Source organism: Passer domesticus, chromosome 3, assembly GCF_036417665.1.
Source record: "Passer domesticus isolate bPasDom1 chromosome 3, bPasDom1.hap1, whole genome shotgun sequence".
NCBI lineage: Eukaryota > Metazoa > Chordata > Aves > Passeriformes > Passeridae > Passer > Passer domesticus.
Genome location: NC_087476.1, coordinates 22106944 through 22125331, shown reverse-complemented (window position 1 = coordinate 22125331; position 18388 = coordinate 22106944). Strand labels below are relative to the sequence as shown.

Below are 18388 nucleotides of genomic sequence, written 5' to 3'. Positions count from 1 at the left end.
ATGCATTTTCATTCAAATGGAAAATGAAACAAAAACTTTATATTTTTGCTAAAAATAATTTTCTTTTGCAAAAATAAAGTTTTTAATTAAATGGTCTGCACAGGCTTCTGTCACTTCATGTGCAGTCACCTGTCTATTTAAGCCATTATATTTCAAATAGATATTGAGGTATTTATTCATTTCAGACTGTTAGATAGCATTGGTGTGTTGAAGTCACAGGAAATACTGAAGTGGCAGAAAAAGTGTACGTAGGTATATTAATTGTAAGGCTGGAAAGCTCAATTGATCAGTATTGATTAATATATACCTCAAAACAATGTGGTATTAATAATGGCATAGCATAATATAGGCACAGATAATTAAATAACATCATAATCAACATCATTAATTCCTCTTTGCAAATTTAACTGAAGTTCAGAATTACCTTTCATCACAGTTCTATTGAAAAGAACATTATTAGATGTCTTTTAAGGACATGAGTTCAGAGACAACTGCAGTAGTTGGTTGCCAAACAGGAATTTGCTTTTACTGCACTACTGATATCTACTCTAGCAACATACTGTTGTAATGTCAGTAAAATACATTTTTTCCAGGTCAAGCAAATTGCAGGAAAGGAGTTCTATCTGTATTCAGAATTCCTGAAATACTGTGTAAAAACACAACTGTTCTTGCCCTATTCTGTATAAAATTAAACAACACGAACTGATCTTTGTATACTCTTATCAAGTATGATGAGGCAAAACATCAGTTAAATAAGATCCAGCCACTACAGTACTTTAAATCTTGAGGGTTTTCATGTTATGAAATTCTTTTATTATAGAATGTTTTCTACAAACTGTTTTAGTTCTAAAGCGATGTAATTAGATTTTAAGGGATATTTGAACAAACTGGTTGAAAATTTGTTTAAAAGTTATGTCTTGCTTCCTTTATTTTAACAGGTGTTTACAAGAAGGAAGAAGCCCATTTGCTCTTGAAAGCTTTTCAAATTAAAGGACCAAGTGATATTTTTGTAAGCAAGTATGAAAACGACAACTGGGCACTCGATGGTTATGTAAGTACCCAGGTTGCCATGATAAAGATGGCTGAGATTAAATTCTGAAGTAACTTTTGATTATCTGTGTAAATGTATCCTTTTTCTTGTTTTACAAATATGTAATCCAACACTCTGGATGTCAGTGTAGGGATTGGATTACCATTTTCTTTCAAAAATATGTATACAAACTTCTATCTACTGTATTCTGATTAGAATCTTTAGTATATGAAAGGGAAGGAGGAGTGCATCAGCATATTTTGCCATGGTTTTGCCTTGTTTCCCTAGATGGGAGTGGGAATTTTACCTTTAGTAATATTGTCCTTTTTTGGTTTGGTAAATAGTTCACTGTAATAAAAGTACACCTAATCTTGAAGGAAAACGGTGTTGTTTTACTCTTTGCATTTCTTGTGTCTGCCTCACAATACTTTCTATGGAAAATAGTTTTAAATCTGACAATTCAGCAGGCTTCTGTATCTGCATACTAATTCAATTATGAGTATGGCATTTCAAGAATTTTAAAACCCAGTTATATACATTAGGTATTTTTAAATCATTCCAGGTGTTATTTTGAGTACCATTGCAAATAAATAAAATATTTGACATAATAAATATTGTACAAGCATAGAAAAGTCACTACTATTTTAAAGGCTAAAAGTGAAAATCTTTGCTCCATATTATGTAGTCTGAGACAGAAAATAATGGCTAAACATTTCAGAAATCTTTTTTTCTCTTTCAACATATTCTAGGTATCCTCAGGGCTTGAAAGAGGAGTTTTTACTTATCAAGGTGATATACATGGAAAAGACTTTGGAAAATTTATGCTCCAAAGACAAGGTACATGTTTTCATAGATCTCTAATATGTATCGTCTTTTGGGGTCTTGCAAGAATGAATTCAAATAATTACTCAGCTACTTAGATGAAGTAGGTGTGTTTCTTTTACACTACTCCTCTTAAAAACATAACAAATATGCATATTTGAAATATACAGTTCAAAATCTTTTTAACTCTGTTTAACATGTTACTATCACAGGTTTTCTAGTGTAGCAACCCAATAAGTACGGGATGCACTTAAAGAGAATGCCGTTGCAAGCACTTGCATGCCTTTTTGAAAGTACCAGGGATATCATGCAAAGCAAGTACATTTCCTGCTTAAATATATAAACTGTAGTCAGAATCATATAAGAAATTAAAAAGACAGAATCAACACTAATTTTGACAGTGTCATTTGGAGAGTGCTTATTGCTGGTGGATGTTTTCAGAATGTATGTGTATATTTGACAGAATTTGGCTTCACTGGCAAAAATATTAAATGAGTGTGTAAGGTATGTATTACAGCTATTACAACTATTACAGCTGGTATAAGGCTAGCTATTTTACTCATAAAATATTTTTATTATAAAAACTAAAGTATTTACTTATGAAATATTCACTCATAAAATAGTTTTGGCTAATATCAAGTGTAGGCATCTGCATTTCCTGATCCTGGAACTACTGCAAAGCAGTAAAAGTGAAAGCACAGTATATACACAGGAAAGTACTGATCTAGGAAGAGCAGACAGCCTAGCCAATATGTCTATGGCAGACTGTATGTACATTTTATAAATTGCCTTGGTTCCATTAGCTTCACTGCTGCTGTACCAAGTGCTCTATAGAGTTCTGGTGAATCTCTCTTGTACTTCTTTGCTCTGTAAAGTGCTGTAAAGCAGTTATAATGTGAATTTGCTCATCTTGGTCATCTCTTAAATTGCAAAGTATGTTTAGTGACTAGGGGCAGAACCCCATCTCAGTGTCCCAGCCTAGGAACTGCCAATTACTGAAGCCAAATACATATTCACTCTTCAAAGTAAACTCTTTTGTGGGACAGATTATGTGGCTGCCTCTACTTCATGTAGTCTTTACTACTGTAATATTCAAGCTAATTTTGCTTTCTTATTTTAGCTATCACACTGTAAAAGTAGAGCATCAGCATTTGTGCAAACATCTGTCTGTTAAGCAGCCTATGGTATCTTGAAACAATAAGAATGTGGTTTGTTGTTTTCGTCTGGGGGGAATGTATATTTGTATTTGCTATTTTCTTAAGCAAGATCAAAAAATATATCCATGGTTTGCCAGCTACGTAAAATATAAGTTTGATTCTATGTGAAATTAATAACTCATAGTGGTAATTGAAGAATAAACAGAAAGTTAAACAGAGAATTCTCCAGTGGATGTATCACCCTTTAAAGCTGTGATATAAGAGATATAAGTTTTTATAAGTCTAGTAAGGAGCTGGTATGTCCAAGTTCATCCTGCATTCCTGGACTGAGGACCTCTCATCTTCAGCTTTGACATCTTGGTGGAGAGCTTGCTGCAAATGCAGACACCATCTCTTTTACAAGATTGCTAAATAGGCACTGATTTTCTATAAATTGCTTATTCTCTATTGAATAATCAACAGGTAAAAGGAAACAGCAAATTTCCATGCAATACAGGTTATATTTATCAATACCCTCTTATATTCAAGGGTAATTTGCATTGTTTTTTAAATCTATTCTGTTCATGAATATTTTGCTGAGATGTTGGTCGCATATATCCTCTGTCTGAAGACTTAACATATTTCTGGTTTTTAAGTTTAATTATTTGCTGCCTTTACAATAAGCCAAAAGTATATATAAACTGGTGCATACATAAAGCAATATGAAGTTTGCCATCTGCAAGCATATTTCAAAGACAGCATTTATGGAGAACTACTTGGTTAAGTGGGAAAGACCAAAGTATTTTATGAATAATTTTCTATAGCACAATGCTAGAAAAAGACTTGTCTCAGTGGGATCACTGAATCACAGAATATTCTGAGTTGGAAGAGACCCACAGGGAAGGTCATGTCCAGCTCTTAAATGAATGACTCATTCAGCAATCAAACCTGCAATGTTAGAACTGTGCTCAAACAACTGAGTATGCTCAGTCTTGGAACTTAATGACATGAAAACAGAAGGAACTTTTCTTTCTTAGTACTTTTTATCCTCTCTCAGAAGCAATTTTGATTGTAGCCTTAGAAAACAACCCAAAGGACAAAGATCTGTTGTGTGTGTTTAGAGAACTAGAACTGTACCTGAGCCTTCTTAAAAAGACCAAGTTGTGGCACCAAATTATTTAACCTCTTTTGCTCAGTAATCTAATTTCTGAGGGCTTTTTGTCTGTTAGGTTATAGCAACTTGGTTTTTAAAGGATGCAAGTCTGTGGCTAAGTTCAGTTTCAGCAATTGCTGAGTGCCTATGCCTCAACACTAAATTTCTAGAAGATGTGTAGTCTAAAATCTTGTTCATTCCAGTCTGGACACTTCTTTTAAAATTGTGTAAAAAGATGGCTTTTTGTGAAGAGAAACTTCTTCACAAAATTATTATTTTCCTGTATTTATTTTCACTGGAGAAATACAATGACCCACCTCTTGTCTTTCCTCTAAGTACTTTTTGACTTGTCTAGCTTGACATGACATGTTAACAAAAAATGAAATATGCATAATTAATTTGCATCTGTGTTATATTAGATCAATGGCTGTGGAATATACATCCATTACTGGAAATTAATCAACTCTTAAAAGTGTTGAATATCATGACATGTGAATTTTAAATTTCACTCTATAAATCATCCTTCCTCTCCAGATCATTTCATACAACTTCATCATTCACAAGAAAACTCTACATCTAAACAGGGTACTGAAAGGTCCAGAGTACAGAGCTGTTGTGTGTTAGCTGAAGCACAAACAGATATCTGGAATAATGAGCTATGAAACTGTTTGGTAAAACACCTCTACATCCAGTGAGGTACCTATCCAAAGAGTCTTTGCTGTCCAGCAGGTTCAGTCAGGTGAAGAAGCTCCAGCCTATGTTGTTCCTTGAAAGCTGCAGATTTTCTTTGTGTTGGTATTTTTTTCTCTTAAATCCTTGACCTGCTAACCATCCTTGTCCCCGAAATTATTCTTAGGCATGTAATACTACTTTTCATAATCTTGCATGGCTTTTGCTGTCACATTTTCTCTGACTTGAACAGCATTCATTTTAGTAAAATTGAGCCATGCTGTACAGATGCCAGTCAACTGAAACCCTGAGCTAGGAGACAAAAGAGATATATGATAGATCCACACAATGATAAGATGTTCTTAATCGCAGAATCATGGAAAGACTTAGGTCAGAACAGCAGGGTTGCCACCATGAGATCAGATTGCACAGTATTTTCTTTAAGAAAGTATTATTTTCTATTAGGTATAAATGGCAATACTTTTCAATCATCTCAAGAATAAAATTACACAGCTTGTACATTAATGAATTCACTGTCTGTTATCAAAATTTGAATTCACCTGACTGCTGTCTTAGGAGGCTAAAGCCCTGTTATTATGTGAACTGTTAAAAAAAACCCAAAAACATTTATAATCTTCCTGGACATCCCTCTTTTAAATAACACATTTCCCAGTGACAAAATGTGTCTGTTTTAATGAAAAGTAAATAAAATTATCTTTTGCATACATTTTGTGTAAGAGTTTGTGTGTATATTTAGTGATTTCCACTTTTCTGTTTTAGATGTGGTAGCAATTACTACCTTAGTTTGGGCAGTACAATGGTAATGCTGTCAGGAGAATGACAAAGTTCACATCAGGATATGTTTAATCACAAACAGATCTGAAAATTATTATAATGAGTACACCAGACCATGTTGAAATTATACTCAGTCTCATACATGACTGAAATTCCAATTATGCAAAACTGCAGTGCAGAGTTTTTTCCTAATGAAAAGCACATGCAATGCAGAGTCTGAACCTGGTCGATTCAAGGTTGAAACTCTCCAATTAAAGCTTGTAAACTTCAGTGAAAAACTTCTAGTTTTGTTACATTGTGTGGTACTTCAAAAACTGTAGAGATGTAGAATATGTCTCTTACTCCAATAGAAGTCTTGTGTAAAGTATTAAATGTGAATCGGTTGTCCAACATAGATAACTTAAAAGAAACTCTTTAAGTGTAAATTTGTGCCTGATTTTAAATTTTGAGCTACAAAACACTTTTTAACAATTAACTAAATGTACAAATTAACAATTTATAAAAAGTATATATTAAGAACTGGGTTTATTTATGAATGTTATAGTTCTTCTGCTGCTTGTACATTAAAATATATTTATCATATATGATAGATATATGATGATATATATGCATGATGATGATAGCTTTGATATATAAGTTAAGATTTCATTGATCATACATATTTCTATTTGAAATTTGTATAAGAATTTGGATATTAATTCCAGATTTTTGTTGTTGTAAATTGACTTCAATGAATTTGATAATTTCCTTATTTTTTATTAATTACTCCAAATAATTGAAAAAAACACTGGGGATTGTGGTGGTATAGGATGAAGAAAGTGATAACTTAATGTGTTTGTTTGGTTGGTTTTTTTTAGAGTTTGTCACTTCTTCTAACCAATAAAAAACATTTAAATCAGTACTTCTAAAACTTCTGTTAACTGTTTGACCTGCCATAGTTTGTCTGTCTTTAATTAAGTTAGAGGATGTCCAGTACATGTGCAATGTAGTACAAATACATAAATTTACATCAAATATATTTCCACGGCTTGAGTTTTGGGACAAGTATTGGATTACCAAATCCCAAGATTTTTATAAAATGGCTGTGTTCTAAAACAGTTCAATGTTCAGAGGAGTGTGATGAAGCTCATAACATGATCCCATCTACCACAACAATAGGTTTATTAATTTGAAAAGGTTTTCCTTCACCAGTTCTGCAGAGAAATGTGTAGAGAAGTCTAAAACATGACAGAAAATTAAGACAGTGAAAAAGATTGTAGTGCAATATTTTGTCATATTTTAAGTGATCAAATGTAGCAATGCTGAAATTCCAAGGGAGATTAGCTTCATTTTAAAGGCCACTTAGTTACTTCCTAAAATTTAATACATTTTTAAAATTTAATGTGCCAAAGATATTTTAATATTGACACTTGAAACATCTATGGGTTCAAGATATCTCACAAAAAAAAAAAAAAAAAAAAAAAAAAAAAACCAAAAAAAACTTGTCTCATTTGCCTTTTCCTTTGAGCTTGAACTGCAAGAAATCATAGAATGGTAAAATGACTTGAGTTGGAAGAGACCTTAAAGATAATTTAGTTCTAAACCACTTGCTGTGGGCAGGGATACTATTTACTAGATCAGATTGCTAGTGCCCCATCCAATCTGACCTTGAGCACTTCCTGGGGTCATAGGAGAATTATTATTTTCTCTGGGTTTTTTGGTTTGGTTTGGTTCAGTTTGTCTTTTTTTGTTCTGTTTTGTTTTGCTGTTGTTGTTGTTTTGTTTGTGGTTTTGTTTTTGTTTTGGTTTGGTTTTTTGTTTGTTTTTTGTTGTTGTTTTTTTCAGTTTTTGAACTTATTCAGATGTTTTAGTAGACTGGCAAAATTAGCATAGTGGCCATATATCTGCTGTATAACTGGTTTGCACTAGAGTCCTAAAAAGACTGATGCTGCTGCTCTCAGTTAGGGAGTTGTGGTGTTTCAAACACCCTGTACTGGTGGTTTGAAGCATTTCTGAGAGGTAAACAGCAGTGTCTCCTGTTCTCCACTCTCAATAGCAATAATGCCAGAATATCAAGCACAGATACTTGTCGAAGCCTGATCCTCTCAGTACATTCCCTCTATCAAGGTCTTTCTTGAATGGGATCTATATTTCTTTCTGAAGAGCTGTGACTTCAAACTGGCAACATGGAGTTGGACTTCAAAAACCAATTTTTTCTATAAAATTTTCTGTATTTTTCATCATTAAATTGTCTTTCATGCTTCACAATTTGAATTACCAAGCAACTTAGTGATGTGTCTCTTTATACTGTTGAAAAAATGTGTTCTGCAAAATGCTTTGCAGTCCAGGTTATCTGCCTGTCCACAACAGGAGCCCAGCGAGGCCATGCCACAGGCCACTGCATTTGCATTCTCTGCACTGTTCTATCCACAGCTGCTGGAGGGACATGGACACAGGTGCAGACTTGGGAGGGCTACTGAGCCAAGCAGAACCTCTGATTTATTTCAGCCACCTCAGCTTTTTTTTTTTGTTTTTGTTTGTTGTGGTCTTGCATTGCTTGTTGTTTCCAAGATGAATATTAAGACTGTTGGTATACAGTACTTTCGCAGAATTAATTTGTTTTTTAGAAGTTATATTGCTTAAATTTATTAAATTATGGTCAGACCTTTTTTATTTATTATATCAATAATCATAATTGTTTTACTTGCTGAATACTATTTTCAAATAATTTTGATAGTTATTGATATATCATGAAGTGGTATTAGCAATATTTTTACAATGATTCTGCATGCTATTTATTTCAAGTTTTTAAAATAGAATTATTTGATCAAGACATAATCTTCTTTAACTCTTGAATAAAAAGAATGTCATTAGCTAGATAATGTGGGGATTTTATTTCTCCCCATAGATAATGTGGAAATTTTATTTCTGCCTGTTTTGTTTCATTTCAGGTCCTTTAAGTGCAGACACAGACCTTTCAAATCACTATTATGGTACAAACAGCAGTTCAGTTGCAGCTGCCATCCTGGTACCATTCTTTGCTCTAATATTATCAGGGTTTGCATTTTACCTCTACAAACACAGGTATCGTAAATGTTATTTATGCAATAATTTCATAAACTTTTTGGTTTGATTTTGATAGGTAACTAGGGAGCACAATGCTAAAAGCTTTTAAGAACATCTTTGCTCTAGAAAGACAAATATTTCTAGGTATTCCCATGAAAGAGTTCAGTGAAGGGCAGTTCTTAATGGTGTAAATTTTGAAAAATGAGTTGCTCTGTTAAGGAGCAAGGACCTTTCATCCTTCTTGGTTCGTTAGGCTGAATCAGATTGAAATCTGAGGTCACATGTTCTATTTTTTCATTTTAATGCTTTATTAAATTGAATGTATGCTACTTCTTTCAAAAAGCTTATTAGTATTAATTATACAAGCTGAAAAATCTATAAATCCCATGAGGGAACAGCCCATAATATGACTACTTATATTATGTGCTGAGTCAGCTAGTGATTACTATAAGAATTGGCACCACTTCAGGTCATATGAATCTTTTATATGTCACTAGATAATAGAATAAATCCAACAATGTTGTCTGAAATCTGGTTTGAAGGCTGATATCTATGTATCTTCCAAAAATGTGTTCATTCTGAAAACTATTTGCAAAATAGTATATAACAGGAGCATGCTTTTTAAACTTTTGTTCTATAATCATGATACCAGGAGTATTTTGTAATTGCAAGAAATCACACAGACAATCTGAGCTCCAGTGCCCTACAATGCAGTAGACTGTCTGCCCACCGCAGCATTAGATGGTTTGGAAAAACAAATTGCCGTGGGGCTTGAACTTGGGAACTGTAGTTAAAATTATCCATCTCCTGAAATGTAGTATAGCTTTTTGTTAACAAAAACTGCTCAGGAAGAGTTGTCAGCTATGTCTTCAAACTTGATATTGTAAGATGCTTTTCTGATGCCTACAGGTCTACATTTTCCAACAGCTCCTGTCCTGCAGTGGTGGGGGAAGTTTTAAGAGCATCATGAATGCCCAGACATTTGGATCTGGAGAAGAGATAGAACGAAAAGGGAATATTGCTTAGAAATATGAGGAAAACTCATTAAAAATTATTTTTTGACATAGGGGTACATTTAGTAGTTTATCCTGGGAAATTTTTAATGCCCTACATCAGCAGTATGTATTTAAGAGAGAAAATTCTTTAGGCACATAGCTGTAATCCCCCTGTTAATGGTACGGCTGGTTCAGCATTGCAGTTCTGTCAAATTTAAATGCATTATATTTGAGATAGGAGATGTTTCTCTTAGCTTAATATTTCAAAGAATATTTTTCCCTTTTTTCTATTTTCAGTGAATTACTTACACTGAACTGCAGGTTTTAGAGGGGATATCAGTGTCATATTGCCATCAAAAAATTAACGTGTTGATTAGTGGGGTGAATTAATTTTAGTTAAAATTTTTTTCTTTTCAAAAGAAAGGATATTCCAATAGAAAGAGAACAGAATCTATATGATTTGAAGAGTCTTTCCTGAAATGACATTAATGATCAGAATAACAGCAGGAAATTTTCAGAATTATGCAGTGGTAGTTATGTCTCTAGAGGCTCTCTGTAACAGAGAATTTGAAAGTCTTAGGATACAATTTTATGGATGTTTCTGCTGTGCCTATCTCACACAAACATCATCTAATTAGAAAGAGGATTGTTAAATCTTTTTTATACAGTTGTACCTTTTATCTAGGTGACAGGGATTACTTCAGGAATGAAGACTGCATCCCAATCTTTCTGTGCAAAATTGAAATATATTTAATTAATTATACTTAGGATAGCTCCGAGTTAAATTTTAAGTTTGTTTAGTAGTTATCAAAATTAAAATAGGCATAAAACATATTTATTAGTAACAGAATTATTTCCATGTTGTCAATTTTCCATTAGTAATTTCTTTCAGTGATAGCTTTCCCTATCTGCTATCCAAAAGAGAATAATTTTATAAGAAGAATTTGACTTTGAAGAACCCTTTTGTGAAGTTATATAATGAGATTCTATATTGTTTTATTAAGCAACAAGAACTTACATTTTGCACTCTTTATATTACAATTGTATGTATAAAACAATATACTGAACTTATATTTTTTAGGTACTTCTAGATACTAAGAGATTTAAGTTTAATATATTTAAAATATAATATCATAGTATATCACTTTGCTAGAAAATATCATAAAATATGCACAATTCTGGTTAATTTAATTTAATTTAATTATTGGCTTAATTGTTCTAAAAGAGCTTTGCATAAAAATGTGAATGTTCTTGAAATGTTGATAAATCTTTAATGGCGAGAAAACACTATAAAAATAAAAGATTGGTTAGTTTCAGTATCATTTGATGCTGAATTGTCAACATTAATGTGACTATCAGTCAGGATTTGATCAATCTGATTACAGGTATTTGGACAAGGTATTTAGCAGTACTTATTGTTGGTACAGAGGTGGAAAGACATGGTGTGGGAGATCTACCTGCAGTAACTGGAGTTGCTACCAGCAGCAGCGCAAGATATTCCGGACACTTGCTGTTGTATGTAGACAGAGTGGAACTGTTAGAATGTATATTATTGTTAACAACAATTTCCTGTCTTTTTTTTCCCCCAGAACAAGACCAAAAGTACAGTACAATGGATATGCTGGACATGAAAACAGTAATGGACAAGCTTCATTTGAAAATCCCATGTATGACACAAACTTAAAACCCACAGAGGCAAAGGCTGTGAGGTTTGATACGACTCTGAACACAGTTTGTACAGTGGTATAGCCTTCAGTGCCCAATATGACTGATTCATAGCCATACCTCTGATGGACAAGCAGTAATTCCTTTGGTGCCATATACCAGTTTCCCTTCTCTTGGCTTTGCTGCTGTAATCTTTAACATCTTCTGTCAGCCTACATGCAGCTAAATTTTCTGGTAAAAACGTGTCAGTCTTCGGGGGATCAGACAAAGAATATTTTTTCATCTTAAAGCTGGATCAAAATGCCTGGCTGCATCTGCTTCAAACCAAGGCACACTTTAAGGAAGACTGCCAAGTTATGCCAATTTGTCATATTTAATGCCTCAGACTCTCATATTTGTATGCGGCTGAATGCCTTTCAATGTGTTCTTCTGGGCACTTGGATAAATCCTTTGAGTACTGTGACAAATGATAGCACCACAGATTATCCCCGGGAATATTCTGAAGAAAGCTCTCTTGAAGGAGGAGACAGCCTTCCTTGAGGTTGCATACACTTGCAAATGCTTTACCATTCAAATCTTGCTAAAATTAGGAAAATTTACAGTATATTTTATTCATAGGTCAGTTTTGCCAATTCCCCAATCAGCCGTTAATATCGCAAAATATTAATGCACAATTTTTTTTGCACTAGGGTGTAATGGCTGACTGAGTAAGATACTGGTAAAAATATACAGGGTTTCTACACACTGTCCATTGTATATAGACATTCACTCACCCTTTGCCAAGCAAAACATTCCAGAATAAATTTACTTGGCGTATTAAATTGACCCCTATGTTTAGCACCAGTTAAAATCTTGTGCTATAGAGGATAATATTTCTTTTGTCAATTTTTGACTAAATTTCTTTGTAAACATGATTACAAGTCAATGGGGACTTTCAGCCAGAACAAGAACCCATATCTAAGAATTTTTCTTTGCCACTATTGTTTTCTTCTGAAATCAGTCATCAATCACCATTGTCAGTATCATACTATGTAACAGCAGGGGGGTTAGTAGCTATTGCTGCTTGCCATGTACAAATGTGAATAGTAATTTATTTTAGATAGCTCATACAGCCTGTGAGCCTGTGCTCATAATACAGTCTTCCCTTTTGCATTTTTTTCCATTTTTCCTTTAATATGACATCATTTTCTGATGTTACATGGAACTAAAACACATTACAGTAGCGTAGAAAAACCCAGGGCAAATTGTCCATAAAAAGTGGTCATTCAGTTTCTACTTTGAACAAAGAGAAATATTCAACTATCTTTGCTTTCTGTTTATTTTAAATTTTTTAAACACACTGCTTACAGCTTTTGTACTTACACAGTTTGACAGAGACATTTATACATATAAAGGTTGAGTAATCATTAGTGTTTGCATAGAATTAGATGTTTTATTGAATGAAAATAAACAAAAATGCCATTGGGCAGATTAATTAAATTGAGTTTTAAAAATAGGAAATAATAGTAAATAATGAAGGAAAATCTGGTTTTAGTCATACGCATTGAGTTCATAAAACAGGAAAGTTGTTTTGCTTTTCTTCTAATTCAGGGCTGTTTTTTGATGCTGTTTTTTTGTTTTAGTTTTCTGAATTGCAAAATGTCCTATTGTCCCATTGCTATCTAAGCTGTTGAAAAGTTTTTTCTGAACTCCATATGTGTGTAGGTCTGGCTGTCATACACAAAACAAAAAGGTAATATAAGCCCAGTAACAGGTTTTTCAGCTAATGTTGCAGAATGCAACAAAAATTTCAAAGGTAACCCTTGGTCAGTTTAACAACTACATCTGTTAGATGAAAAATACTAGCAATATAATACATAATAATTGTAGGGCCTGCAGCTGTTATGTTCCTCATATGAGCAAGAAACTCTGAAGAAAATTTAATAAATAACCCTTTCCAGTCAGTTCCTTGTTCATTTTGTTTGTAGTTTTTTTCTTTCTTTTTTTTTGTTTTCTCTGAAGTTATTGTGCAGTAAGTTTCATTTAGTTGTCCCATCTCACAGCCTTTCACATTTTCAGAGAAAGAACAGTCATCAGATAAAAGCTGTCCTGATCCTCCCCCGCATAGAGGAAGTTGCTTGGCAAATGAAGAGCTTCTGTAGGAACAGTGGGCCAGGAAAGAGGATATTGTCTGACTAAAGTTTCTGACAGGTGTTAAAAATTGTTGCATTAAAAGTCTTTCTGTAGTGGCAATGAGAGAAAAAAAAAACGGTGTTTTGAAAACAAAATACATAGCTTTTATTGATGTTTTCTAGTCCTGTCATTACAGTGTATGCTTCAGTGCCCTGTCTCACCACCAAGGAATGTGTTGGAGGATAAAAGAGAATAGTTAAATAGTTTGGTCTTTTGTATTAGAGAGCCCAGATTCCCTGAATCCATTATTCAGTGGTTCATTTGGGGATGTAATGGAACAATTGCTTATCCTGAGTGAGAGCTCTTTGATCAGGGACACTCAAAAGGAACACACTAACAAAATATCCTAAGTTTGCTTGGAGTGTTGATTAAACAGGAGCTTCACACTGGAGCCCAAGTAAAACCAAAGTATTGCAATTTAATCAGTTCTACCCATACCTTTCAAATTCCTCTCCTTCTCTGCTGTGTTTGAGTCTTCTGTTCAGGTTGGATCTCCTCCTCCTGAAGTTATTCCACAGAGGGCTGTGTATCCATGCACTTCAATATGGTGCTTCTTCAGAGTGAGGCTCTTAAGATGATGTGCAGTGACTGGGAAATGGCAGCCAGGAAATCTGTTTTTTTCATATAATTGCAGAAGACTTTTCCCCCAGCGTTGACCAGATCATTATGACAGGCTAATAATACATGCTATATTTTTTTTAAAAAACAGGTTATGTGCTTCAAAGCTGTTAAAAACTGCTGCTTGTATCACACATCTTGCCTTTCTCCAGGCTAGCTGCAATAATTTTTTTTCTTGTGTAAAATATTTTGTAAACAAAAAAAATGTTGTTATTAAAAAAAATTAAAAAAAGTGGGAGGGTGGGGGGATTGGGGAGAACGCCGCATAATGACCAAGTCAATCTAATTTTCATTCCCACTATTCCATTCTGCCATTTCACTACATGCTGCTGTGACATGAAGTAGGTGCAAAAGAACTTTTTGTACAGAGATATATTTTTTATGAAGAATTTGTAAAATTATTAAATATGATGTACTTTTTTGATTAATGTAGGTAAATTGTTAAAAATAAATGTTTTTACAATACAAAAATAAATTGTAATTTTCCCAATAATGTAAAATTTACCATCTTTAGCTGATTTTCAGTTCTGATCCTATTACACTTGTATTAATATTAAAGTGGCCTGTTAAAAATAAACAGTATTCTCTTTGGAAAAAAAAGAAAAAAGAAACAAACATAAAAAGACTGTAATATAGCCTGTGCAATGCCACCTACCTTGAAAACAAAATCAGAGTTCTAATTAAATATTTAATTTTAGATTTTCATCTATTGTGTGACCTCTTCTTATCAACTTTATTCCTTCTATTTCCTTTTATGCTTTTAAATCTCAGATACTAGGTTTTCATTATGTACTATTTCAACAGAATCTTAGTCTTGTCATCTTATGTTCCCAAGCACTTTGTAACTTGGGAAAAAAATTCTAGGTGCTCTCTAGTGAGGTGGGATTTACCTCCTCTTATGTTACAGATTCAGATTTTAAAATGGGACTGAAGATTTTAGTTTTTTTACAAAAATAACTGGTTTATTTTTCTACACGCCTGCATCCTACCCACGGAATTGATGGATCACATGGACCCAGAGTATATCCAATTTTAACATCTGAGAGCTGGTTCTTCAAATGTACATACTTTGATTGCAATAAAAATGCTTTTTAAAATGCTTTTATACATAAAGTTAGCTGTATATATTACTGTTTTCAGAATCAACATATGAAATTCTGAGCATTTAAAAATATTTTAGTGTGTATTCATGTTTAAAAAAAGTTGAAATTATTTACTTGCTGACAGGTTAAAAAAGAATCAGTCTTCAAGGATATTCTACCCATTTATTCCTTTGGGAATTGGTGGTACTACATGAGTGTGGTTCACTTTTAGAAAAAACTAAGATATGTGCATGTCCTTGCTGCCTTTCTCATCCTCACAACCCATCCTTCTGGTAATATGATATCTTAAAAACAGGTGTTAAAAGTTCTCATCTCTCAAAATGATCTGACTATCCTGACACTAAGATGTAAACTGTAATCACTGACACTATCAGGGCAGATATTGAGGCTCTATCTGACAGGGAGTCATGATTTTTACCTCTTTCACAAACAGGAGTCTAAATATGCTAATCAAATGAGCTATTGTTCTTTTCACTATTGTCAAATTACAGTGACAGCTTTTAAAATTATTTTCCTCTGTGATCTATTGGAAAACACAGCATAGTATATCTAATTTCAGATTCTACAGAAACCATTTCTAGAAAAGAGATGTTTTCTGGGTGTTGAGGATACAGTTATGTAAGAGCCACTCTCAACTGAATCTGTAAAGAGTGAACATACTTGTTTTCCAGCTGGCATCTACTATCTTTGTAGCAGCAGTGAGTTCATAAACAGTATCAAAGCATAACAATTGGTATGATTTACTCAAAATGGAAAATGCTTTTTTAAAGCTGCATTTAATTTTAAAATCCAATAAACTGCATTAAATACATTGCTGCCTGCTCCAGCATGATTACTAACTTGAAACCACAGGACCTTGATATCATGTGGCTTGATGATAGAGGGAGCTGGGGTCGAAAGGTGAAAGAAGAAGATCTTCTGCAGGATATTGCCTTTAAATAAGCAAAATAAATTGCTTTTAAGCATGCATATGTAATATACAAAAAGAGAATAAGAAAGCAATCATAACATAATAGAAGGGCCAGGGTTGGAAGGGCCCTTAAGGATCATCTAGTCCCTGACATATGCAGGGACACCTTATATGCTTGAAGGATTCAATCCAATGTACTTTATATTTTTTTAGAGTAAAGCAGTATTACAATTTCAAAACCTTACTGATGACAGTTTCAAACACAAAATGGATTCCACCAAAGAGCACAGAATTATAGTCTGAACCTCACTAAAAAATAGGTTTAAAAATGGTTAACATATGCCTATACATATGCCTAGTGATTAGTTATCAGAACTTGGTTATATATATATATGATATGAAGAATCAGAAGATCCTCCTAAGGAGTTATAATTTTTTCTTATATATAAAATTATAATTATACCAAATTACAGATATATGTAGTAAGTATATAGAAGTGTGAATAAGCTTGGAGTCTAAACTACTGGGGAATTTGGGCTCAGTTTTTCAGTGTTTAACTACCAGCAATGTTTGTTCCTTTACAGAAGCTTCAGCAACAAGTCGTGTACCTATAGTCCATGAAAAAATGAGAGCTGTTAGATTTTGCATATAATTTCCACAGAGATCAGCAAGCTGAGTAGAGCCAGCTGAACTAAACAGTAGGAAATACTAAGGCAAGAGGAATGCTTAAGCATCTCAGCTTTGGCCTGAGGAACATACATATTTTCACTGGGATTCATGACAGAAATTACTCAAAGATGGGCAGATTCGTCATATCAGTTGGGGATTTTTTTTGCCTGCAAGCTTCAAAACACAATGGAGTTAGTGTTCCTTTTCCCCTTCACACCCATGAATACTGGTTAAAGTGGTCAAATTAAGCATTTAGGGTCAGAGGTCAAAAGCTTCTTTAGCTTGAGGAGAAACACAGGTTGTTAATCATAATTAAGATTGCTATAAGCACTCAGCTGTTAAAAGTAAGTCCTGGGAAATTATCAGTACCTCTTTCTCCCTGCAGTGCAGTATTTGACATAGTAAAAACTTTGAAGAATTCCTTTTGGATTGTGCCTTGCAGAAAAATTATGTAAGGAGGAAGAATCCTTTTAACCATGATGTAGGTCAATTAGCATAAGGAATAAAATTGTGTGCCTGGTGGTCTACACAGGAAGAAATTATGGTTGGATTGAATATCAAAATACCCTCAAAACAAAGGATTTTGAGGATATAAATTTTGAATTTAGGATATGAATGTCAGAAATTATAGACCTTTTTAACTCTTGGTGTACCAAAAGTCTGAGTTTGCCCATGCTGTGAAAGAACACAAGGAAAATTGCTCAAAGGAAAAGATTACACAGAAATGAAATGTTAAAAGAACATACTCCCATGCTCAGGAACATTTTCTGACACTTATATTTTCTGGTATAAATACAGTCTTAAAAATTTGAGAGCCTCTAAAAGCAGAACTGCTGACCAAAAATGCTCATCAAATGAGTTTATTGTTATCCTTCTATAAAGGCTAATAACCATCTTATTTGGCAACTGCAACAAAAAATATAATAGATGATGTACCTTAGATGAGGAAACTTTTCCTGTCAGTGTATAATAAGCATGGGCAGAATGTGTCCAGCAGACTGAAGCTTTTGACATACCTAGCAGAAGATCATGCTCTCAAGTTTAGTTATAGGTTAGGTGAAAAGCTGCTTATTCTAAAACAGCTGTAGACAAATCCAAAGCTCAGATGTGGCCAGCTGAGATACACTAAGATGTTGTTAAAGAGAGATGTACTAAGTTCTACCTCCATGGGTGTGGTATCTGAGTAGAGCTGTTGGGACAGCGTTGACACAATCTGTAACTTGTCACAGTCCTATTGAAGTCCTTCAGTTGCACTTTCCTCTTGTATATCTTTATCCATGCCCATATTATCTACATAAATAGAGTTAAACAGTGCAGGAATCTGGGCTGAAGGTAAAGGCTCAATCTAGATGTGATTTAGCAGGCTAGTGAAGAAGAATATGTTCTCTGTCTGGCATTCTAAGGTTGTCTGTTGATCTAGATCATTAGGTAGGAAAAATAGGTTTTGGAAAGGAAACAAGTAAATTTAAATCAGAGGAGGGGGACATGGAAGAAGGGTCTTCTATTAGTCATCTCAAGTTTTCCACAGAACACAGCACTTATACTGAGTTATAGGGGTTATGGACTTCAGAAGGTATTCCATGTAGATCCACATCTACAGCAGTAA

At 33.7% G+C, this 18388-nt stretch overlaps 1 protein-coding gene across 4 annotated transcripts in view; it reads left to right on the top strand.

Annotated features, from left to right (window-relative positions):
* The window catches only part of CSMD1 (CUB and Sushi multiple domains 1), a 1052894-nt gene extending 1038089 nt beyond the window's left edge, over window positions 1–14805 (top strand). For all 4 annotated transcript variants that reach the window (XM_064412131.1, XM_064412130.1, XM_064412133.1 and 1 more), the window contains 4 exons: window positions 939–1051; window positions 1780–1867; window positions 8536–8668; window positions 11235–14805. In XM_064412131.1, the coding sequence (XP_064268201.1) occupies window positions 939–1051; window positions 1780–1867; window positions 8536–8668; window positions 11235–11394 (494 nt within the window). In that variant the 3' untranslated portion in view covers window positions 11395–14805. The remainder of the gene's footprint in view (window positions 1–938; window positions 1052–1779; window positions 1868–8535; window positions 8669–11234) is intronic.
* The last annotated feature ends 3583 nt before the right edge of the window (window positions 14806–18388 follow it).